Source organism: Lates calcarifer, linkage group LG6 (genome assembly GCF_001640805.2).
Source record: "Lates calcarifer isolate ASB-BC8 linkage group LG6, TLL_Latcal_v3, whole genome shotgun sequence".
In the NCBI taxonomy this organism is placed as follows: domain Eukaryota; kingdom Metazoa; phylum Chordata; class Actinopteri; family Centropomidae; genus Lates; species Lates calcarifer.
The window spans coordinates 17,035,552-17,055,541 of record NC_066838.1 but is presented as its reverse complement, the minus strand read 5'-3'; the positions used below and the strand labels follow the sequence as shown (position 1 = coordinate 17,055,541).

The window sequence follows — 19,990 nt, the reverse complement described above, 5'->3', positions numbered from 1 at the left end:
TTGGTTGAGGTGAAGATAATTTAAACTATTTTATATTATCATAAAATAAGCTGTCAAATAAATGCAGGCCTACTATAAGTATAAAGTAGCATGAAATTGAAATACCTCAAATAAGTACTTAACAGCACTCACTAGTACTTGATTAAATACTGTTTATCAGTATTTCTACTTAAACATCAAAAAGTGCATTTTGCTGATAATACTTCTGCACAGGGATGAATTACCATGTAGGCTCAGAGGCCACAGAGGCCAGGGGCACCTGCACCAGAGTCTCTGTTTGAAGTGATTGTTGATATTTGCATGTGGTCAGAATCAAGAGTTCAGTTTCATTAATTAAAAACTGCCGCATACTGAAGAAAAAGTAAAATAACCTTACTACTTTTGCATCTTTAGAACCTATGTCACTTTTTTGTCAGTGTGTCAGTGTGCAGGCAGTTTTCTATGGGACTATTTCTTGTTTGAAAGTCATAGAGCTCAGTTAAAGGACACACAAATGATCACAATGTAACACAAAACGACCACAAACAACATGACTGTGCCTTTATAATAACATTTATACCTTATGTAATTCAGTGTTTTTACATTGTGGTACAACTTTAACTTGAGTAAAGGATGTGACTTCTTCCTCCACCACCACAGGCACTGTAAGGGAGCTGGTAAAAGTTGTGCTGAATGCAGATTATTACATAACGATTGCCTCCTAACTCCAAACAGCCAGGAGCAGACGGACCATTAAAACAACCTTGTAGGCAGCACTGCGCATATCTGTACCCCGCAGCAGCTTCTCAGGAACGGGCACCATCACGACTTCATCCGGCAAGGACAGGTCAGTAGGAGAGAGTACATCCTGGTGCTCTAACGATGCTCCCGTAGACGACGCTGTTATATTTTCTATATTGCACCGTCATGACTGGAAAAGCACCGCAGCCCAGGGGCGTCTCTCTCCGGCGTTTTTGGGTGATACTGTAACGGCTGAAACGGGCTGACCAGGCAGCTGAAAACAGGGTTAGCGAGGAGGTTAAAAAAAGACTAAATCACTTCCTGATGAACCCTACCGATCAAAAGAAGAACTGCGTGGCTGAGTGGAGGAGGCTGGGGAGAAAAACTGACACGTGGATTACTCCTCCTAGGGCATCAGGAAAAACAGTCTTCCTCCTCTAGCTCAGTTCCGCGACCATCGCTTGAGGTCCTGTTCGTCCAGTCTTTCGGGTTACGGATTTTAAACGTCGAACAACCCTCCCGAGATGTGAAACGGTTACGCGGAGAAGGTTTGTCTCTCGCTGAAACGTGCACTTTTCTCACTATCGACCCCGGAAAAATAAGAGCTCCAAAGTAAATAGCCGAAGCGGTTGAGAGGAGGCTGCCGTTACCTCGCGTTGAATGGCAGTAATTCAAAAATATGGCAAGAACTATGGTCCAGATTTGGTCTGTCACAAGGAAAACCATCCGTCCGACAAGATCGGAGTCCCTGGGTGTCATAAGAAGTGGCCGGAACACAACACGAACTGGTCAAGGTAATGTTATCTTCAAAACCTTGATAGACATATATTCAACAGTGCTGATTGTTTGTCGTGTTTACCAGTGTCTTAACCCAACAAATTCCCCCTATAAGAACCAAAACCTGACACTTTTACATTAACTGTTTGGTCTGTAATAACCCTAGAGGTCATTCACCAGGCAGTATAGAAACATATCCGCGCTTTTTGTAACTAAAGTACCTCTGTGTCTGGAAGTGAAATGACACATCATCAATGGCGTTTCATGGTTCAGAGCTCTTAAGATGTAGCTGCCACATAGACCACATGCTTTATAAAGAAAGAAGGAAGTAAGTCATACTTCCTGTGTGAAAAATTGATTGTGATACAGTAATATTAGATTATTATACTGTTGTGACACCAAACTCTTTCCCTAGTTTTTGGGGAAGTTGCACTTATTCCCTATTGATGTAAAACTGTCACATGCTTCATGTGTTAGGAGACATTTACTGTGGGGAAACCAAATTGGGTGAAGTGATTTCCTCCCCCCTGTTATATAATCAATCCCCCTATCTACTTTTTAAGTCCAAAGTTTGTTTCCAGTTGTTGCCTCTGTTCGACTAAATAATTCAATCCCATCCTCCTCCCGTGCAGGCCAGTGGCGAGGGTATGGACAGTGGTGCTGCTGCTGGGGACGTGCCTCCTCTACTGCGCTCGCGTGGCAATGCCCATCTGCGCCGTCACCATGGCAGAGCAGTTCAACTGGACCAAAAGGGAGTCCGGCATGGTGCTGGGCAGCTTCTTCTGGGGCTACTGCTTCACCCAAGTGTTTGGTGGCTACGTCAGTGACCGGTAGGAAACGTTTTATTACGTGATAAGATAATGGGCTGAGGGTTACCGGATCCTACCGTAGGTCTGCCAGTAATAGGAATGTTGACTGTGATACTGGTTTTCAGCTGCCACCTCTTTTGGCTTCCTGCTCATCAAGTGTCATTTGCAAGCTGGCAGTGACGCAAAAGCTGTTTGCTCACCCTGGACAGATAATATACCAAATAAATGTTTTCCCTGTGTTATCATGTTGTTAACGGTCATAGGCTCACAGTGTAATAAACTGATAGGCTGCTTGTGTATTTTCACCGGTGTGAAATCTGAGATAAGATGAGCCGCCTCTCAAAACCTTTACATGATCCACGAAAAGTTGAATCGAGGGCAGCTGGACTTGGCTGTAGATTTTCTTGGATAACCATGACCCACATGACTTTACAGACATCTTTAGGTGATGTAAGCTGATCTCTGAGCAGCCAGGAGCTCAAGCTAATACACACTGTTCTGTATATTGTGCATCCACAGGGTGGGAGGTGAGAAGGTGCTCCTGCTGTCTGCAGCAGCCTGGGGGTCGATGACAGCCTTCACCCCAATCCTGGCCCACTTCTGCTCCCAGCCAATCCTCTCCATGACACTGGCCCGTTTCCTCATGGGCCTGTTGCAAGGTGAGACGGGTGGCGTGCTAAGATGAATCACAGCTTGAGGTTAAGTCGGCGATGAAACATAGTCGTCGTTTCCAGGCCTCGAAAAAGATTGTCCTATGCATTTTTTAAAGATCTGGAAGGACAGAATTAATTAAGACAACATGAAAGCACACAGACACATGATAAAGTCGTAGTCAGTTAAGCCTATTTCTTGTTCTTTAACAATCAAACACTCTTATTTGTCACTTTGTGTTGCATTCTGGCATGAAACTTGTTTCATTTTAAAGCCCTTTAAGAGCTAAAACTGATGTGATTTACAGGTATCATATCATCTGTTTTTAGAAATTGAAGATCATTACGTTTGTTGAGTAACCATCTGACATTTAAAGACCTCTGTTTGTGACCCGTATGAATTACAACATCATTATTATTCACCGCCTTTATGACATTTTCATATCTGGCTTGAGAACACAATTGAATGTTATTCATAGGTGTGGTGATGTAGGAAAATCTCTTTGGCGGGTGCTGCTATTTCTGAATCACAATCAGTTCAGCACCTGCAAAAGCATTTGCCATGTTATTCATATCACTCAAAAAATCTACCATTTCCCCCACAAATTCATATGTTATTTTGTGTGATGAGATGGTAAAAAAATCCCCCCCTCTTTGATTCTTTTTGGGATTTCTTCCTGAATGTTCTCCCTGATTGTGTTTTCTGCCTTGATCTTAGGCGTTCATTACCCGTCTCTCGCGAGTCTGTGCTCTCAAAAGGTGGTGGAGAGTGAGAGAGGCTTCCTCATGAGCACCGTGGGTAGTGGCTCCTACCTGGGGTGAGTCAAGTGTTATGTAACGACTGGGGGGGGAATGGTGGGAATGGGATGAGAGTCTCTTGCCAGAAAATCACTGCTGTGAGTTCATTGGAAAGCTGGGTCTAGCATGATTCCACAATCACTTGTAATACCTGTTAGTGTTTAGAAAAAGTCATTTCATATCTGATACTTGCACATGCCTAATCAAGTGCTTTACTATGTTGAAACATTGTTATTACAGGGGTGTGTTTGCGTGACTTGTCATGTCTTGTTGTGACCTTTTTTTTCCAGCACTCTTGTGATTGGAGGGGCTGGCTCCCTCATGTTGGACCTGTATGGCTGGGAGAGTGTTTTCTATGTCTCTGGTCTCCTCTCAGTCCTGTGGGCCTACTGCATGTGGAAATATCTACTCAAAGGGGAAGGTAAGGGAGGCTTTAACTGCGCCGACAGTATCTGCGGTGTCACTGCATGCTCCTATCTTGTAGCCACTTATTTGTATAATTGGAGTCAGTGTCCTCTTGTATGCCCACGTGCCTGCATTCATCTGTTTTTGCAGGCCCTATCATCACTCTTGAGTCCCTGGGAAGCGGTGGGCCCCAATCCAAACTGTCCAGGAGACATTGGTTGCGGCTCCTCAAACAACCTGCAGTCTGGTGAGATAAGGATAAAGGAAGTGTGTGTGTGTGTGTGTGTGTGTGTGTGTGTGTGTGTGTGTGTGTTTGTGTGCGCATGTGGGTGTGTATGTATGTGTTCTGTCCTCTGTGTGTACAGCTATCCATACACACAGCTGTTTGTTTGATCTCATATTTGGACGAATGAGCAACTGTAATTTTGCCTGCTTGAGTCAGGAAGTTCTGCTGTAACCCTGTGGCTGTATTACAGCAATATCCAACCCCTGAGATTCTGTGTTTTGAAACCGTGAAAATATGAGTCAGGGGCCAATCTAGAAATTTAGAAGAATAATTTAAGAGGAAGAATGTAGAGACGTCTAAAAACACATCTCAGTCTTGACAGATCATAAATTAGTAAGCAGGTTTTTCTAGTACAGCTGTTTCTGTGGACTCACAACCAGCTTTTATATGTTCTCAGCTGTCTTTCAGTGTCTCTGGTATTGAGTTCTTCCATGTCCTTCCTTTCCTAGATATTTATATACTGTAATGCAACTGATATGTGCCATTTTCAGTGACAAGACAAACCTCTGTGGTTTTATTTGATGTATCCACCTTGAGGGTAATAGAAAATATATTAGTTTGGTTGCTTTGGGATTAAACTATTCAAAAAAACTTGCTGTTTGCCTTGCCACAGATGTGATTTAGAAAGGAAAACAATAGATGTCAAACAAGTAGTACAGATACAAGCCTCTGTCAAAATCAGCGAGACAGTGTTCAAACAAATATGGCATTGTCTTTGTTAACAAACAACCTTTTATATGTGTAAATGTAGCTGCAGTGCACTTATTCTGTCTGTCTCTCTACATTCTCCGACCAGTGCTGTCATTGTTACGCACCTCTGCACAGCGAGCACCTTCTTCACTCTCTTGTCATGGCTGCCAACATTCTTTAAAGACACTTTCCCGGATGCCAAGGTAAACACGCTACCTGTTCACCCTCCCTTTGATCACATATTTGACCTGAAGATTACAGGCTTCGAAGACAAAAAGACTCCTGGGACTACCAGGCTGTACTCAGGCACAGCAGTGCTCTGAGCTAACTACTAACACTAGAATGCTAACTACCTCACAAAAGCTAACTGCTAATATGCTGATGTTAAGCAGCTTTAACATTTACCAGGCTCACCATCTTAGTTTGCATGTCAGCATATGAACATTTGCTAATTAACACTAAACACAAAGTACAGCTTAGGTTGATGGGAATGTTATCAGTTTTGCAGATAACTGGTCATAGATCAAAGTGGAAAAATTAAAAAAAAATGATGTTGGCACTAGAAGAAAAGTCAGGTGATCATCAAAAACATAATGATACACCTTTTGTAAATCATGAATGTCTGTAGAAAATTTTGTGCCAATCCACTCTGAAGATGTAGAGTTTTTCACCGGATAAATAAAAAATTTTACCTGCTCATAGCACTAGATGACAAGTCAGTGGATCATCAAAGCTGTAAGGATTCATCCTCTGGGGACCATGGATAGCTGATGTCTCAAATTTCTTGGTAGTCTATCCAGTAGTTGTCAAGACATTTCACTGTAAAACAAAATGTCAACCAGATGGTTGTGCAGCAGAAAAAGCCAGGGGATCACCAAATACATTAACGTTTATCCTCTGGGCACCATGAATGTCTTGGACCAAATTTCATGACAATCCACTGACTAATGAGATATCCCAGTCTGGACCAATGTGGTAGACCAAACGGGCTAACTGACACCCTGACTGATATTCCCCTCCATAAAAAACAGCAACCTGACAAGTGCCTAACACAACAAAATGCCCCAACACTTGGTTCCCTGAAGTTCATTCATGCCCAGAAAATGTTTTGTCTTTTCAGGGTTGGGTGTTCAATGTCATTCCCTGGTTGGTGGCTATACCCTCATCCCTCTTCAGTGGCTGCTTGTCTGACCACCTCATCAGTCAAGGTAGAGCATCTTAGGAACTGATACCAGGATTATTTGTGTAGTTAATAATTATAAATGTAGTTTATTATTGATAAAGCAGCTGTATAATTTGCCTGTCCTATTTCCTCTCTCTTATCTCCTCAGGTTTCGATACAGCCTCAGTGAGGAAGTTGATGCAGGTACAATATTTGACAGCTGCCTTATTGTTCTGTGTACATGTTACCTGTTTAATGTCACTGTGTGGATATTCTTCAGCTCACAGTGTATGAATGTCCTCTTTCCTCTTTACACTAAATGAATTCTTTAAGAATTTTGATTTATGTGTTTTTGTGTGCATTCATCCCTCTGTTAGTTTTTCTCCATGGGTGTGTCCAGTGTGTTTACCCTTCTTCTGTGTGGCAACCCCACCTTCCCCTGGGCTGTAGCATTTGTGTCTGCCACCATGGGCCTCACCACCTTCAGTCACAGGTACCGGCACCCACAATGTCCTCACACTCTTCTCTCTCTCTCTGGTCCTGAAACAAACACATTTTTTTTTTTTTTAGATTTTTAAATGTGGTGTTCCCCAGGCATCAGTTTGTCAGTTATATGTTTTGTATTGTTTTGTATGCCTCCTCTTGGCGATGCCATTTTAAAACCATTACATTCATTTCCATTGCTATGCAGACAGCACTGCATAGCAGCCTCTCAGACATTAAAGTGCTAAACGACCACCACTTATTCCAATGAACAAGTTTGCTTTTACACAGAAAGTATCAAATTATGCTGTCGGGCCCATCGTCTCAACTTATATTCGACCTACAGTTTGAAAGTTTGCTCTGTTGTTTGACCCAGTCAGTGCCTCTTAGTCATTCAGTCCCTTAGTGTCGTGCCGTTTTGCTTCAACCACTTCAGGAAAATTACAGTTGTAGGAGCTTATTATCTTTTATTTGTCCTGGAAGAGGTCATACCTACTAAAATGGCTCATTAATATGAACTGTAATTCTTAATAAAGCTAATTAATTACATTTATAATAACATCAGTTGTATCCTTTAAACTGTGAGGGTATGTCCCTCATTGTAACAAATGCATGACTGCATAGTCAGAAAGGGTGGATGAACGCTTGTGGGTGCAATGGAGACAAAACCAAAGAATGTGGAAGTATGAGGAAGTATCAAGTGTGTGGTTTGATAAAATCTTTTGACTCTATGTGACCTCATGATCTGGTGTTTTTATGCTTATTGGTCAGGATAAAAAATAGATTGTATCTCACATTTGTCGGTCCCTCCAGGGCCACAGTAACACTATTTTTTAATGGGCTTACTTCCTCAGAGAGAAAATGTTTTTGTTTTGTTTTTTTCATTCAGGCTCCAGAGGTGTTAAGTACAATTTATGCAGGAAACTATGCAGATACAGTAAATGATAGCAGAATATAAACTGTCCATTTCCCTGGACACAGGCCTTTATTTTCTCTTTTTTAGTTTTAGTTTTGAGGCAGTTCACCTTTTAAGATAAAACAGTTAATGACGGTTAATGTCTTTTCCAGCGGGGTGTCTGTAAATGTTCAAGATCTTGCTCCTTCCTGTGCTGGAGCACTATTTGGTAAGTTTAAAAAAAATGTTTTTTAAAACCTTTTTATGAAATTTTCATCAATATAAAACCATTAAGCACTGACCTATGTGATCATTTTTTAAAACCACAGGTGAAACTTTAATTAAGTTTTGAATTTTAAATGTGTGTATGCATTTCTTTTACAGGTGTTATGAATACATGTCGGTGCTTTCTCAGGTGAGACACTGAGAACAAACATCTGTGATGAATCTTTCACCAGCAGCTGCTGAATTATTGTGTTTGGCCTTTAACAATCTATTAAGTGAAATAATTCATTGACATCCCTAAATTCAAACTTCTGAGCTGGTGTTTCTTCTGTCAGTCATGACAGCTCCTGTGTGCAATGCATATTTCATCAAGGGAGCATGATTGAGTTTGTGTCTGATGAATAATGCAGAGAACAGAGGATGACAGTTAGTGATCCTGTGAGGGATGTAGAGTGGACTGTGACACTTCCTCTGTGGAAAACTGAACTCAGCTACCACATGGAAGCTAGTGTGTGCCATCTTTGTGACAACAATGATGACTGTATGTGTGTATGTGTGTTCCTGTGCAGGGGTCCTCATGGTGTATTTCTCGGGGTATCTCATTGAGGCCACAGGCTCGTGGGCGTCTGTGTTTGCCCTCATTACCACAGTCAACCTGCTGGGCCTCTGCACCTTCCTGGCTTTTGCCGAGGCCCGCCGGGTCGATATTGACTCCAGCAAGGTGCGCCACCACAACATCCACATCTAAATCGTTACTCATCGGAGGGACCAGAATGCTATTCCAACCAGCAGCTAGGACATTATCCACACTGGAGAACTAGCCAATGGATAGCAAGTGGCACACGGATAAAACCTGCATATAACACCCGGGAAACATAGATCGGTCCCGCGTCTGGTTAAGGAAGTACTGCAACAGTTACTGAAAAGCACACAGCAGAGTCTGCACAATGTTACCGACAAATCTTAAGGAGCTAGAGCATCGAAGCCGAGAAAAACACAGCTGTGTTAGCGGATGCTCTGTCAGCTCAGGGAGCATCTGGAAGATGGGGAACAGGAGAAAAAAAAAGAAAAAGTCTACGCTACCTCCAGGTCCCAGCTCGTGCAGAGGATGGTGGTTACATAGTTGCTGGGCTACGGTTTATGCTTGTTACAGAATGTGTTACTGAAGCCTAGAGAAGTCAGAGAGATTGTTATCCGAAAGCAGTAGCTCACTCTTTTTGGTGTGTTTGTGTGTGTGTGTGTGTGTGTGTGTGTGTGTGTGTGTGTGAAAGGAGCTGTGAGAGTGATGGATGTGTTAGTCTCAGGAGCCTCCCTGTGACAGCTGTGACAGACCAAGGTGGTGTGTTCTTACCCTGCAGGGATAGAGGGGTGTGTGGGTGGGAGCAACTGAAAGGGGGGGGGGGGGGGGGGGGGTGTTTGACGCAGGAAGAGTCCAGCACCTCATACCTGGTCTTTTATTAGTATCCCCCACTCACCCATCTCTAAGAGAACGCTCTGAGTGACACCTCATTACCCGGCCACTAATTACTTGGCAGTCGCTCTAATGTCCTGTACGATTTACCTTCTACGGTCCCCGTCTCCATAGTTACGAGCTCATCTTATTGTTACAGTTCAAGGGGGTCAGATAAAGCTTTATGGCAAGCAAGGCTTTAACCGAGTGCATTCTCCCTGACTGTTGTCTTGAAGAATATGTCTTGAGTCAGAAGACCAAAGGTTATTAATTATTTTTATTTTCTTTCTATGTGATTGCATGTGATAGAAATACCTCACTTAATTATTTTGTGTACTTATATATTTATACAGCTCAATGATTTTTTTTGTCAATTAAAAAAAACATTTTTGAGAGAGAAAAAAATATATTCAGTTAGATAACAGGAAAAGAAATATATCAGGTAAGACGATGGAAAATCATAAGTTTTAAAAAGTGTGATGCAATATGGAAAATCTTTCTTTCTGCAAGTCTAGTATCCTCACTTTTTCCTCTTCTCTGACCTGCACTTTCCTAACGAGACAGGATTGGTGGAAAGAAACTTGCCCATATAATCACCTCCAACTTTTTTTCTCATTTAAAGATCCACTCTTATTATCGCACTTAATATCACTGTTACCTAGCCTCTAGACAGGAAGTGATGTCAGTAGTCGGAAAAGGAGATCGTTAGCAGAGGAGGGAACCCATTCGCTTGTCATGGCGGTGTCAGACGAAGTGTATCTCTACGCTTTGTCTCATTAAAGCAGTTTTAAATACCATAAGTCTCCATGTTAGACTCTGATGTGATGAATGTCACTGGAAGAGGCGAGAGGATTTAAAAATGATGTCTTTGGGTTCAAGTTTGTTTGAGGAACTGGAGAACATTTGGTGTAATGTTATTACTGCAAAGTACAGTATGTAGCAGCATGCAGCTAGCTGCATAGTTCTGGCTGACTGTTGAAATGACTTTTCTAGCATTTAGCTTCAGTGTTCACAAAGCAGCTTTGCCATTTCTGTTTTACATTTAGAAGATGTGTCCAGTCTAGACGCTTACTTGACATGTGTGTACTTTAAATCTATGCATTTATTATTTTGTGCCTAATTTAAGCAATGAGAGAACTGCAAGATGTGTTCACTGACATCACACAGTGTCATCGTACATTGCTAATATTTGCCTTGTTATTAGGGGTTTTGTTGCTTTGTGTCACTTGTCACTGTTATTTACATACAAAGGCACATAGGCTTTTGTTTTCTTGGATGTTTTCTATAGTCACTTGAAAGTCTTTTTTTTGGTTCTTTTGCCTTGTCTTATTTTTGAAATGCCTGTTATATTTGGTCAGTGGTTACAAAAGTATGAGAATAAGAAATTAACTATACAGCAGAGTTGACACCCGATCTGAAATATCTTTAGATAGATATCTTGAGATTATAAAGAAAGTATACACCTCCGCCTTTCAGATACACAATTACGTCTATTTAAGCTTTCAACATTTTCCGGTTTTTATTTTTATTTTTGGAAACCAATGCCACACATTCCTTAGATGTTTAACCCGCCTTAGCAGATGTGCATTTCCAGATGCCTTCATCGCTTGTCCCTTTTTTTCACTTTTGACTTTCACTTTTTTTCATTATCCCTTTTTGTCACTCTGCCGATGTCCTGCAAAATGTAAACATTTACATGATAAAATAGCTAGAGTTCTGTTCACCAATATATTTCACTGCAGGTTCCTGAAAGCCTTCTGACTAGTTTTTGATAATGTGTAAGATATGTATGATAAAAAGAAACATTAATGCAAGAAAATGCAGTATTGCTTTTAAGATATGTTGTATTTAAAAGCCTATATTATCTTTGAATAAAAATATATTTTGTCAGCATTGGTGAGTGGTTTCTGTATGCTGCACTTATCTGCATGTATTTTCTCGTTAGTGCCACAGAGAGGCAGCACAGTCTCAGTAATGAGGAGAGGACATGGTGCCATCTAGCCTTCAAACACTGAACAAACATTTTCTGCCTGTTATAGTGGAGGCCTTAGGTCTTAAGATCTCTTTTGAAGTTTTCACTGAGATGACTTCCAAATATTACCCATAACTACATGAGCATTTTCATACATGTACAAGAGTGAAAGGTCAAGAGTGAAAAAGGGTTTTTCCACTGTGAAGCTGAGAACCATTTGTCTGCTCATCTGTAGCCAATTCTGCATGTGGATCAGCTGCTGAACAGGTTCTGGTGCAGGTCTGTCCTGTTCACACTATCGGCTCACTACAGGCCCAGATCCCGAGTCCGGGCCAGCAGGACGTATGTGGTGGCACCATATGGCAGGATGCTGTGTGCCATGTTGGCTAGCTGGCACTGCCCACGTGTGAATGGCCAGACGCTAGTCAACCCAACCCACTCCTTCTCATGGGACCTGAACGGCTCAGGTTGCCATGGAGACGGGTGGTTTGTGGCTGCCGCGTGGCGATGAGAAGAAAGGGAAGGGGATTTGGGGGTGGGGGGGTCACAAGTGAGTGAAAGTAACAAGTCAGATAGAAGTCAGTTGAGTGGAGCGAGTTTGGCTTTTTTAATGTACAGTTCATACAGAAAACAGCCACCGTGTCAAAGAAGTGGTCAGCCGCTTATTGGAGTGCTCTCAGTGACACAAAATGGTGTTGTAAAAGCAGACATAATCATGATGAGTGGCCCACTATTTAATTAGCAGAGATGAAACACTGTGAGGGGGGGAGTGGAGAGGAGAGGGGAGATAAACCCTCCCCCAACTTGTCGGCTGGTAAGAGTAACCCGGTAAAGGCAGGCCCCATCAGAGAGCCAGAGATACATGTAAATGAAATAGCCCCATTAATTAGTAATTAACATCAAGTTAATGACATTTCACTGTGTCGCCATCTCATCCTGTGTCCTTCCTCAGTGGTGGAGGGCCTGTCTCTTTGGTCCCTGATCTGAATGCTAATTAGTGCAAAGCTAAAGCGCCATATAGGGCTACCTAATAATATAGAGGCCCAGTTTAAGAGTGGTCATTGTGTGGGGAGGATTAATCACTTTGTAGTAATAGATCAGGAGGCTTTATAAGTCTGCCACTCCTTAGAGGGCTGTGATATTGAGGGCCATTGACAGGTTTTATGTGCTAATTGCATTGTGCCTGTTGGTCTAATGTTGGGTTATCCCTTATGACTTAGAACTACTTTTAACCATTCTTCTTTTTTTTCCAAAGGCATCCAAGAAATGTTTCTGTTAAATGCACATAAAATGGTTTGGTATGTCAAATCTCATTATTTCACTGTCTTGCATGGTTTGATTGAGTTTGAGGGCCTGGCGGTGGATACGATCTCATATGTTTTGGGTCCCCTCCTGAGCCTAAATCAGCTCTGTGACAGAGGTAATTTTACATGATTTGACTGCAGTCAGGCGCAGTATCTCTGTGAAGCCAGATGAAACATGAAGTTAACACTCTGTACCCAGCGGTGTTCCTGGAATGGACAAGAATGTCAGCCCCAAAATGAAGGAAATATATTCACTTGCTGATGTGCAGGGTTACGTCCTGCAATGCTAAACTGCAATGCTTTGAGTCTGCGGCAGTTTCCTCCTCTTCTTTCCTTGCTCTGAACATCACTCTCTATTTGCCTCTGTGTCTCCTCTCTGCTGCCCTTCTTCTTTTTTCTTCCCCTCTCTTTCTAAACTCTGTTCTGATACATAATTGACCCTTTAAAGAGATCCCCTGATGCCACAGCACATCCACTATTAGCACACCAACACACACACGCGTACACACACACAACCAAATATGTTGATTTCTGTCAATTAAACCCCATCAGCTGTTTGCCTCCTGCTAGACATATGGCCTGTGTTAAATCTAAAGAGCAAATGGAGCCGCCATTGAGAGGGGCATCATTTTAATGGAACCCTGAGGGACAAGACCCACACCTGCGCAATAATAACATTAAACCATGCACAACCCACTGGCCAGATGAGGACAGTGTTGGTTTGTGTGTGCTGTGTGTGTGTGTGGGTACATACACATGCCATTTGTTCTCCTTAATCTTAATTCAGCCCCACCAGCAATAGGAAGTCTTTAAAGAACAAAGTAATATCCAACATTGGCAGTTTTTTTTTTGTGAGGCTAACATTGCAATAATGTCTTAACCTATAGGTGTGTTCGGTTTGAATCTTTCTTCACGGTCCATGTTTTCTGTTTTCAGAGCCACACCAGAAGAAGGGCAGCTCAGGCTGTTTTCAGCCTCTAATATTTGTTATTATATAAGCCAGAAAAACAAAGGCACAAATGCACTCCATCATGACAGACCAGCTCTCCCCTGCAGTCAGAGTGAGAGTACAGCATTTTTTTTTTCTTTCTTATTTTGCCAAATGAATGGTTATGGAGTTCACAGGTCCTCAGTCAGAAACGGAGACAAATAACTGAGCAAATGTTTAGAGATATAATTTTAGAAAACAATATGGTGCCATGCCTTTGGCAAGGAGCGTCAGATGCTTCGTTTTAAGACAAGAAGAGGACAAATGAAAAACTCTCGCAAATGTAGAAATATGGCAAATCTTTCAAATTCATCCATAAGAATTTATAGTATTTGTGTTAAATGTGTGTTGTCTTTACTCTTTGTAAACATACCAGTCTAGGAATGATTTTATTCCACTATTCATGCTGGGGCTGCCACTAACAATATTGTATACACTGTTTGATGCTATTGTTCAATCTGGTCAGTAGTTTCTTCTTTAACAGTTTGGTTTATAAAATGTCAGAAAACGCTAGATATTTTGGTCGAACCAGAACCCAGAGATAATCAGTTTACTTCTAGTGCTTCACACAAGACAAAGAAAAGCAGCATATCTCAAACCCGAGCAGCTGGAGCCACAAACTGTTCACTATTTCTGCTTTTAAAAAATGACATTAATGATATACTGACTACGAAAACAGTTCCTGATTAATCTGTTGATCAACTTCATAATAGACGAGTAGTTTCAGCTCTGATTTTTAGTAGATCATGTGACGTGCAGACACATGCAAACACACACACACACCCATTATGTTTGATTAGGCTTAAAGAGCAAAGCTGTAATGAGGATAAATCAGGTGAAAACTGTTTGGGAATCAACAGTAAAGTTGTTTGTTAAAACAAGAAATGAAAGAAAATTTGCCATTGCTACATGTAGCACATGTGCAGATCTAGGGCTGCTACTAATGAATATTTTCATTATCATCTCTTCATTATTCTTTCAATGAATCAATTCATCAAACAGCAGAAAATAGTGAAAAATGTCCATCAAACTTTCAGAGTCCAGGGCAGCATCTTCAAATTTTAGAAAAGAAAAAAGCAGCAAATCCTGGATTTAAATCAGAACATTTGGCTGCTTTTGCTTGGAAAACAACTAAAACCGTTGTTCGATTATCAAAATAGTTCAATTAAAAGTTAAATTAATTAAAGCTTCAATGATTAGTCAATCGACTAATCGACCTATCATCGCAGCTTTATGCAGATCTTTCCAAATGAGAAATACTAACTGATCCTCCTGTGCAAACAAAACAATGTGTGTGTGTTCACATCAAGGTGAGAGGGAGATAAAGGGCTTTCAGACAGGAGGAGAAAACCCTGAAATGATGGGATGGTGTTAAATGGTTCTGCTTCAGTACATTCACTCATACTTTCTATTAATCTGCAGCATTCTGTTTGTGCATGCACACGAGGAGGTTAAATACCCCACCCCCGTCGCCCCCACCACCCCCCACCCCCCACTCTCAGTACCCCTCCACTCATCTGTTCCAGCTCTCCCCCAGCTTCACACCGCTCACATCTCCAACACCACCAGATCTCCCCTTTTTTCCTGCTTGCTCTTTTCTAAAGTTTGGCTGTCAATCAGCAGTGGCCTCAGGCAACAGGCACTGATGAAAAGACCCCTGAGACAAGGAGACCCAAATTAGATTTCAATAAGGATGTTGAATATTCATATCAGGGAAACATCTAAAGGTAAACGCTTTTTGATCTCTGCGCACAAATATCACTTGTGTGCATTCCCAGGTCCTGGCGCTCTGGTTCTACAGTGTTTTCTCCCCCAGCCTAGTCCGGCCCCGGCCCCGGCCTCGGCTCTGTCTCGCTCCTCGGGGGATGCGGTAGAATAATGATGATGGAGCTACAAAGGAGAAAAAGAGCCATAATGAATGTTTATACTAAAGGGACCCAATAGAAAGGGCATCCGTACTAAGTATTCAGTAATTAGTATTTAGCAGAAGTTGATCGTGGAGTGCACACATTCAAACGCACAGACACACACACACACACACACACACTTGACACACAAACATGCACACACACATACATATCCGGGGCAGAATCACTGAGGCAGAATCATTTACTGTGTAAACTTTAGACAGGGGAACCTCCCTTGACAGCAGCAGTCAAAACACAGTTTCATTTCTCCTGTCAACATGTTTACTTTATTTTTCTAATTGAGTCCACTTTGGGTCTCTCCTTCCAAAATGTCAACAGAATTCACAATGTGGTGTTTATTTTTCTGACTATACCTGCGTTCTGCTCCTCATTAGCTCTCTACAGAATCATAATTATCACTTCCAGATTCCACATTATGATGTCTCCTAACCTTTTTTTTTGGTCTTCCCTTGATGTGCTTTTTGCTTGTAAACTGTGCTTGTTACAAGAAAAAAAAAGGCCAACATCCTCCTAATACCCTGAAGAAATTGCCATCACTTCCATCTTAGTGAGATGGAAGTGATGGCAATGTGTGGTGGAAATGTGTGGGGATGTAGGGGGGTGCTTTGGTTGTGGTGGGTTGGAGGGGAGGTGGGGCAAGGGCTGCCTGAGGCTCTTTTTCCCCACAGAGTCCACTCTCGGCTCGGGAGCACACTAAGAGGCGAGTCCCGAAATGAGACCAAAGGGACGGGAGTACCGTCTCTTCCTGGACGGCTGGATGGGAAAGGGACCGTCCAGCTAATAGCCCACGTCAACCCCTATCATCAATAATGCGTCAAGAGCGGCCATGATAGTCGAGATCGAGCAACTGCGGCTCATGATGCGAGGAGACAAGCCAATGCCGTGCCTTCAGCAGAGCTATTAAAAAAAAAAGAGGAAAGCCATTCTCGTCTTACATTATACTTTTCTCTTGTTATTTCTCTCACTCCGTGTTCCTCTCAACCCCCCCACCCCCCACCCCACCCCTTTCCTTACAACATGATGGCCAGTCCATTGCCAGGCAATCTGGTCTGTGATGTTGTTCACACCTCCATCGAGCCAAAAAGAAAAAAAAAAATCTTTGACAAGATATGATGACTTGCCCAGGTGGTGTGTTTCACTGGTCTCTTGGTCTTACGGGTGAGGGCATTGAACCAAGGTATGTGTGTGTCTGTGCATGTGTGTGCATCTGCCTACAGTATACAATGGTGTGTTTACCCCAGGCCCTGTGTTGTGGTGCTGTGATGCCGAGTGTCACCCTGCTCCGGCCTGAGCCCTGCAGCCAGAGAAACCAGCTGTGAAACTGACAGGTTTGTCTTCTGCACTCACCTACACTCCCCCCCACACCCCCCACACCCCCTGCACACACACATACACACACACACACACACACACACACACACACACACACAGATACGTACACATGCAACCACATGCACATAATGAGGCACACACATACAGACACGAACACTTTCATGGCCTGAGGTTTAAGTACACATGCACACACGAGCCCCCCACCCCCCACCCCCACCCCCCACATCCACACATATCCACAGACCATCACACAAGCTGCAGGCAGTCTCTCTCATGCCAGCTACAAACACAGTGCAAAAGGAATATGCTTACAGAGCCTCCGATATATAGTGGCTACTCATAACCTCAACACATTTTCACAATTTGATGAAAATCAGCAAAGACGTTGAGGAAACAAGAGAAATACGCTTAAAACAATATTTTCCATCAACATCCACATGAACTCATAATTTAAGCTCTGGACTAGGCTGTATTTTCATCAACATTGTTTTTATAAGCTATAAATGACATTTATACCTATTAAATGTCTTTCAAAATCAGTTACAGGATAAATTAGAAGTCAGTGTCTCTTACTCAAGAGAACAAAAGGCAATTCAAGTATAATCAAGGTAGTTTAAGGTGATACAGGCTCAGTGTCTGTTTTTAACCTATTTTGTCAACACAGACAATGACCACTGAGGGAAACAACACAGAAAGTCTTGAAACATATCTTTCTTTCTTTTTTACCCATATGTTAATTATCTAAAAAATCTCTCTCTCTCTCTCTCTCTCTCTCTATATATATATATATATATATATATATACATATATATATATATATATATATAATATATATACACATATTAGTTTTGTGGTGCAGTTCAGCTTATATGTGCAGTTGCAAATAAACTACACAGCATTTAAAACACAAAGGAGACAACACATACAAGTATTTTGCCTTGATTTACAGTAAGTATCCTTGATGAGTCCAATACATCGTAAACTAAAGACTCCAGGTAACATTTAACTGATTCTAATAAACCGCTCAATCCTCATAAACGTTGACAAGGATTTGCATGATCAAATATGACTTCATTGTCCCATGTGAATCCATGAATCTTGCAGTATACACGTGTAGGTTTGCATGAAGGTATGTACCACATACATGAACATGTGTAGTCTGTATCATGTAGGTCAATGAGGACATGCGACATTGCCACAAGCATCTGAACTTGTGGTCCATCCAGGAAAAGCTGATGAGTTACCCTCAGGAGATGCTGCCTTCTATGGCACCTTCCCCCACACCTAACGCACACCTAGTGTGCACACACAAAGCCACTCGCACTCACATACACATGCACGTGGACTTTGACACACAGTAGTGAAGGATGCCATGTGTATCCAGGTGTCTGGCTGTGCTGTAGCACCCTTCAGATGTCACAACGACAGAAATCAGTGTTCTGACCAGAAAGTCTGCAGGCAGCATGCGTGTGTTAACATGCCACATTTTGTGTGCGTGTGTGCGTGAGTGTGTGTGTTGGTGCATCTGTGCACACATATGCATGCGTGTGTACTTCTACGTGTGCGTGTGGCTGCTTATTCCTAGAGGGTGGGGGTGAGAAAAACAAGTGAGAAAACAGCAAAACAAGTTAAGAGACAATGAAGAAAGCAACACTGGCACCTGTTTCCCCTGGTGTAGCGGGTGAAGAATCCACCTCAGAAACTACTGCGCGCGGTTCCTTGGATGTACTCTGCCTCTAATGATGCCACTGATAATTTTATCTCTCGATATTTCAGTCCAACAGCATGCACTGTGTCACCTTTATCTCTCCTTCTAACCCTCCACAAACATGCTCCCTTCGTAACACACATGCACACTTCTTTTTTTTCTTTTTTTTTTGGTTCAGTTATGTGGCCAGATGTCCAAGTTGACATAGCGCTTAAGGCGTTTGACTGGATGAAACAGTGCATTGGCTGCGGGTAAAGAGGGATTAAAACAGGGCCTGAGGCACTTGTGTTATATTGAAAACATCCTGGGCTGCTTTGTATGGAGATTTGCATACATTGGGGTCTGTGCGGCGATGGCCCATCTGCTGAAGTGCATTGTCCCCCAAACAACAAAGTGTGTTTAAATATTTCACATCTCCATCTACTGGGACAGAGGTACATAGAAACAAGCAATGAGTGAGCGAGAGAAATAGAGGGAGATGGAAGGGGGGGCTGGAGGGGGGGGGGTAGAAAAAAAGACAAAAAAAGGAACGAGTAGATTGGCACAGCTTTGAATTTGAACTGCTCCCAAATGTGCCTCAGTCAGAGCCACAGTAAATAACACTATTGCCGGCCAGGATCCGGGAAAATGAGGAGAATCTAAATATAATATGTCGTAAAAATCTGAATCCTGGTGGAAAACATAGTTGTCTGAACAGAGGAATGAGGATGTGATATGTATGTTTTGTCCATCATGTGGAACTACGATTGTGCTCTGAATATCCAGCTAAATATAAAACAGCCAAGAATGGCACACATGCAATTTTAAAAGCAACTTTACATTTGACTTTTGAAACTTTGAACACGTTGTGGTCTGTGTCGTGAAACACATTTAACATGGCACTGGACAGTTCTACCTAATATTAATACTAATACTAATACATTTGCTGTATAATGTATTCAGTGTTATAACTATCAAAGACATTGATGATATTGATAGAATAAAACTGGCAAAAATCCATAGTGGACAGTTTGTTACAGACTGGTCCAGTATTAAGTTATCATCCCTCTGGCCCAAAACCTCTTTATTGTATTAATGCCATAACTCTGGATTTCTGTGACATTTAATGGCACTGTAAAATTAGATAATTACTGTAATATATCTGTGTACTCATGCCCGTGTCCGAGGTCAGAAACATAAAAATTAATAAAGGAACAAGTGGGATAAGGGGGACGGAGAAAAGAGATTAAATGAGAGAGCGAATGTGTGCGCGCGAGAGAGAGAGTTTGAAGTGACAAAGATGGCAAAAGTTAGTTTTATTAACGCAAAGAGAAGACAGTCTGAAGTTACTTTGACATCCAATGTTTATGCATCCTCTTCCAATACCCCAGCATTTTTATTTTCGCTCTCTCCTCTCCCCGTGCGTCTT

General features: G+C 42.1%; 1 protein-coding gene across 1 annotated transcript; it reads left to right on the top strand.

Moving 5' to 3' along the window:
- The first annotated feature begins 531 nt into the window (after nucleotides 1-531).
- Nucleotides 532-11,243, top strand: slc17a9b (solute carrier family 17 member 9b). The gene is given in 14 exon segments (XM_018686039.2): nucleotides 532-1,514; nucleotides 2,130-2,327; nucleotides 2,826-2,965; nucleotides 3,675-3,774; nucleotides 4,045-4,175; nucleotides 4,310-4,406; nucleotides 5,242-5,338; nucleotides 6,256-6,343; nucleotides 6,467-6,501; nucleotides 6,675-6,790; nucleotides 7,849-7,904; nucleotides 8,060-8,076; nucleotides 8,078-8,090; nucleotides 8,470-11,243. Coding segments are annotated over 14 exon segments (1,401 nt in total). The 5' UTR covers nucleotides 532-1,380; the 3' UTR covers nucleotides 8,649-11,243.
- Nucleotides 11,244-19,990: the final 8,747 nt, after the last annotated feature.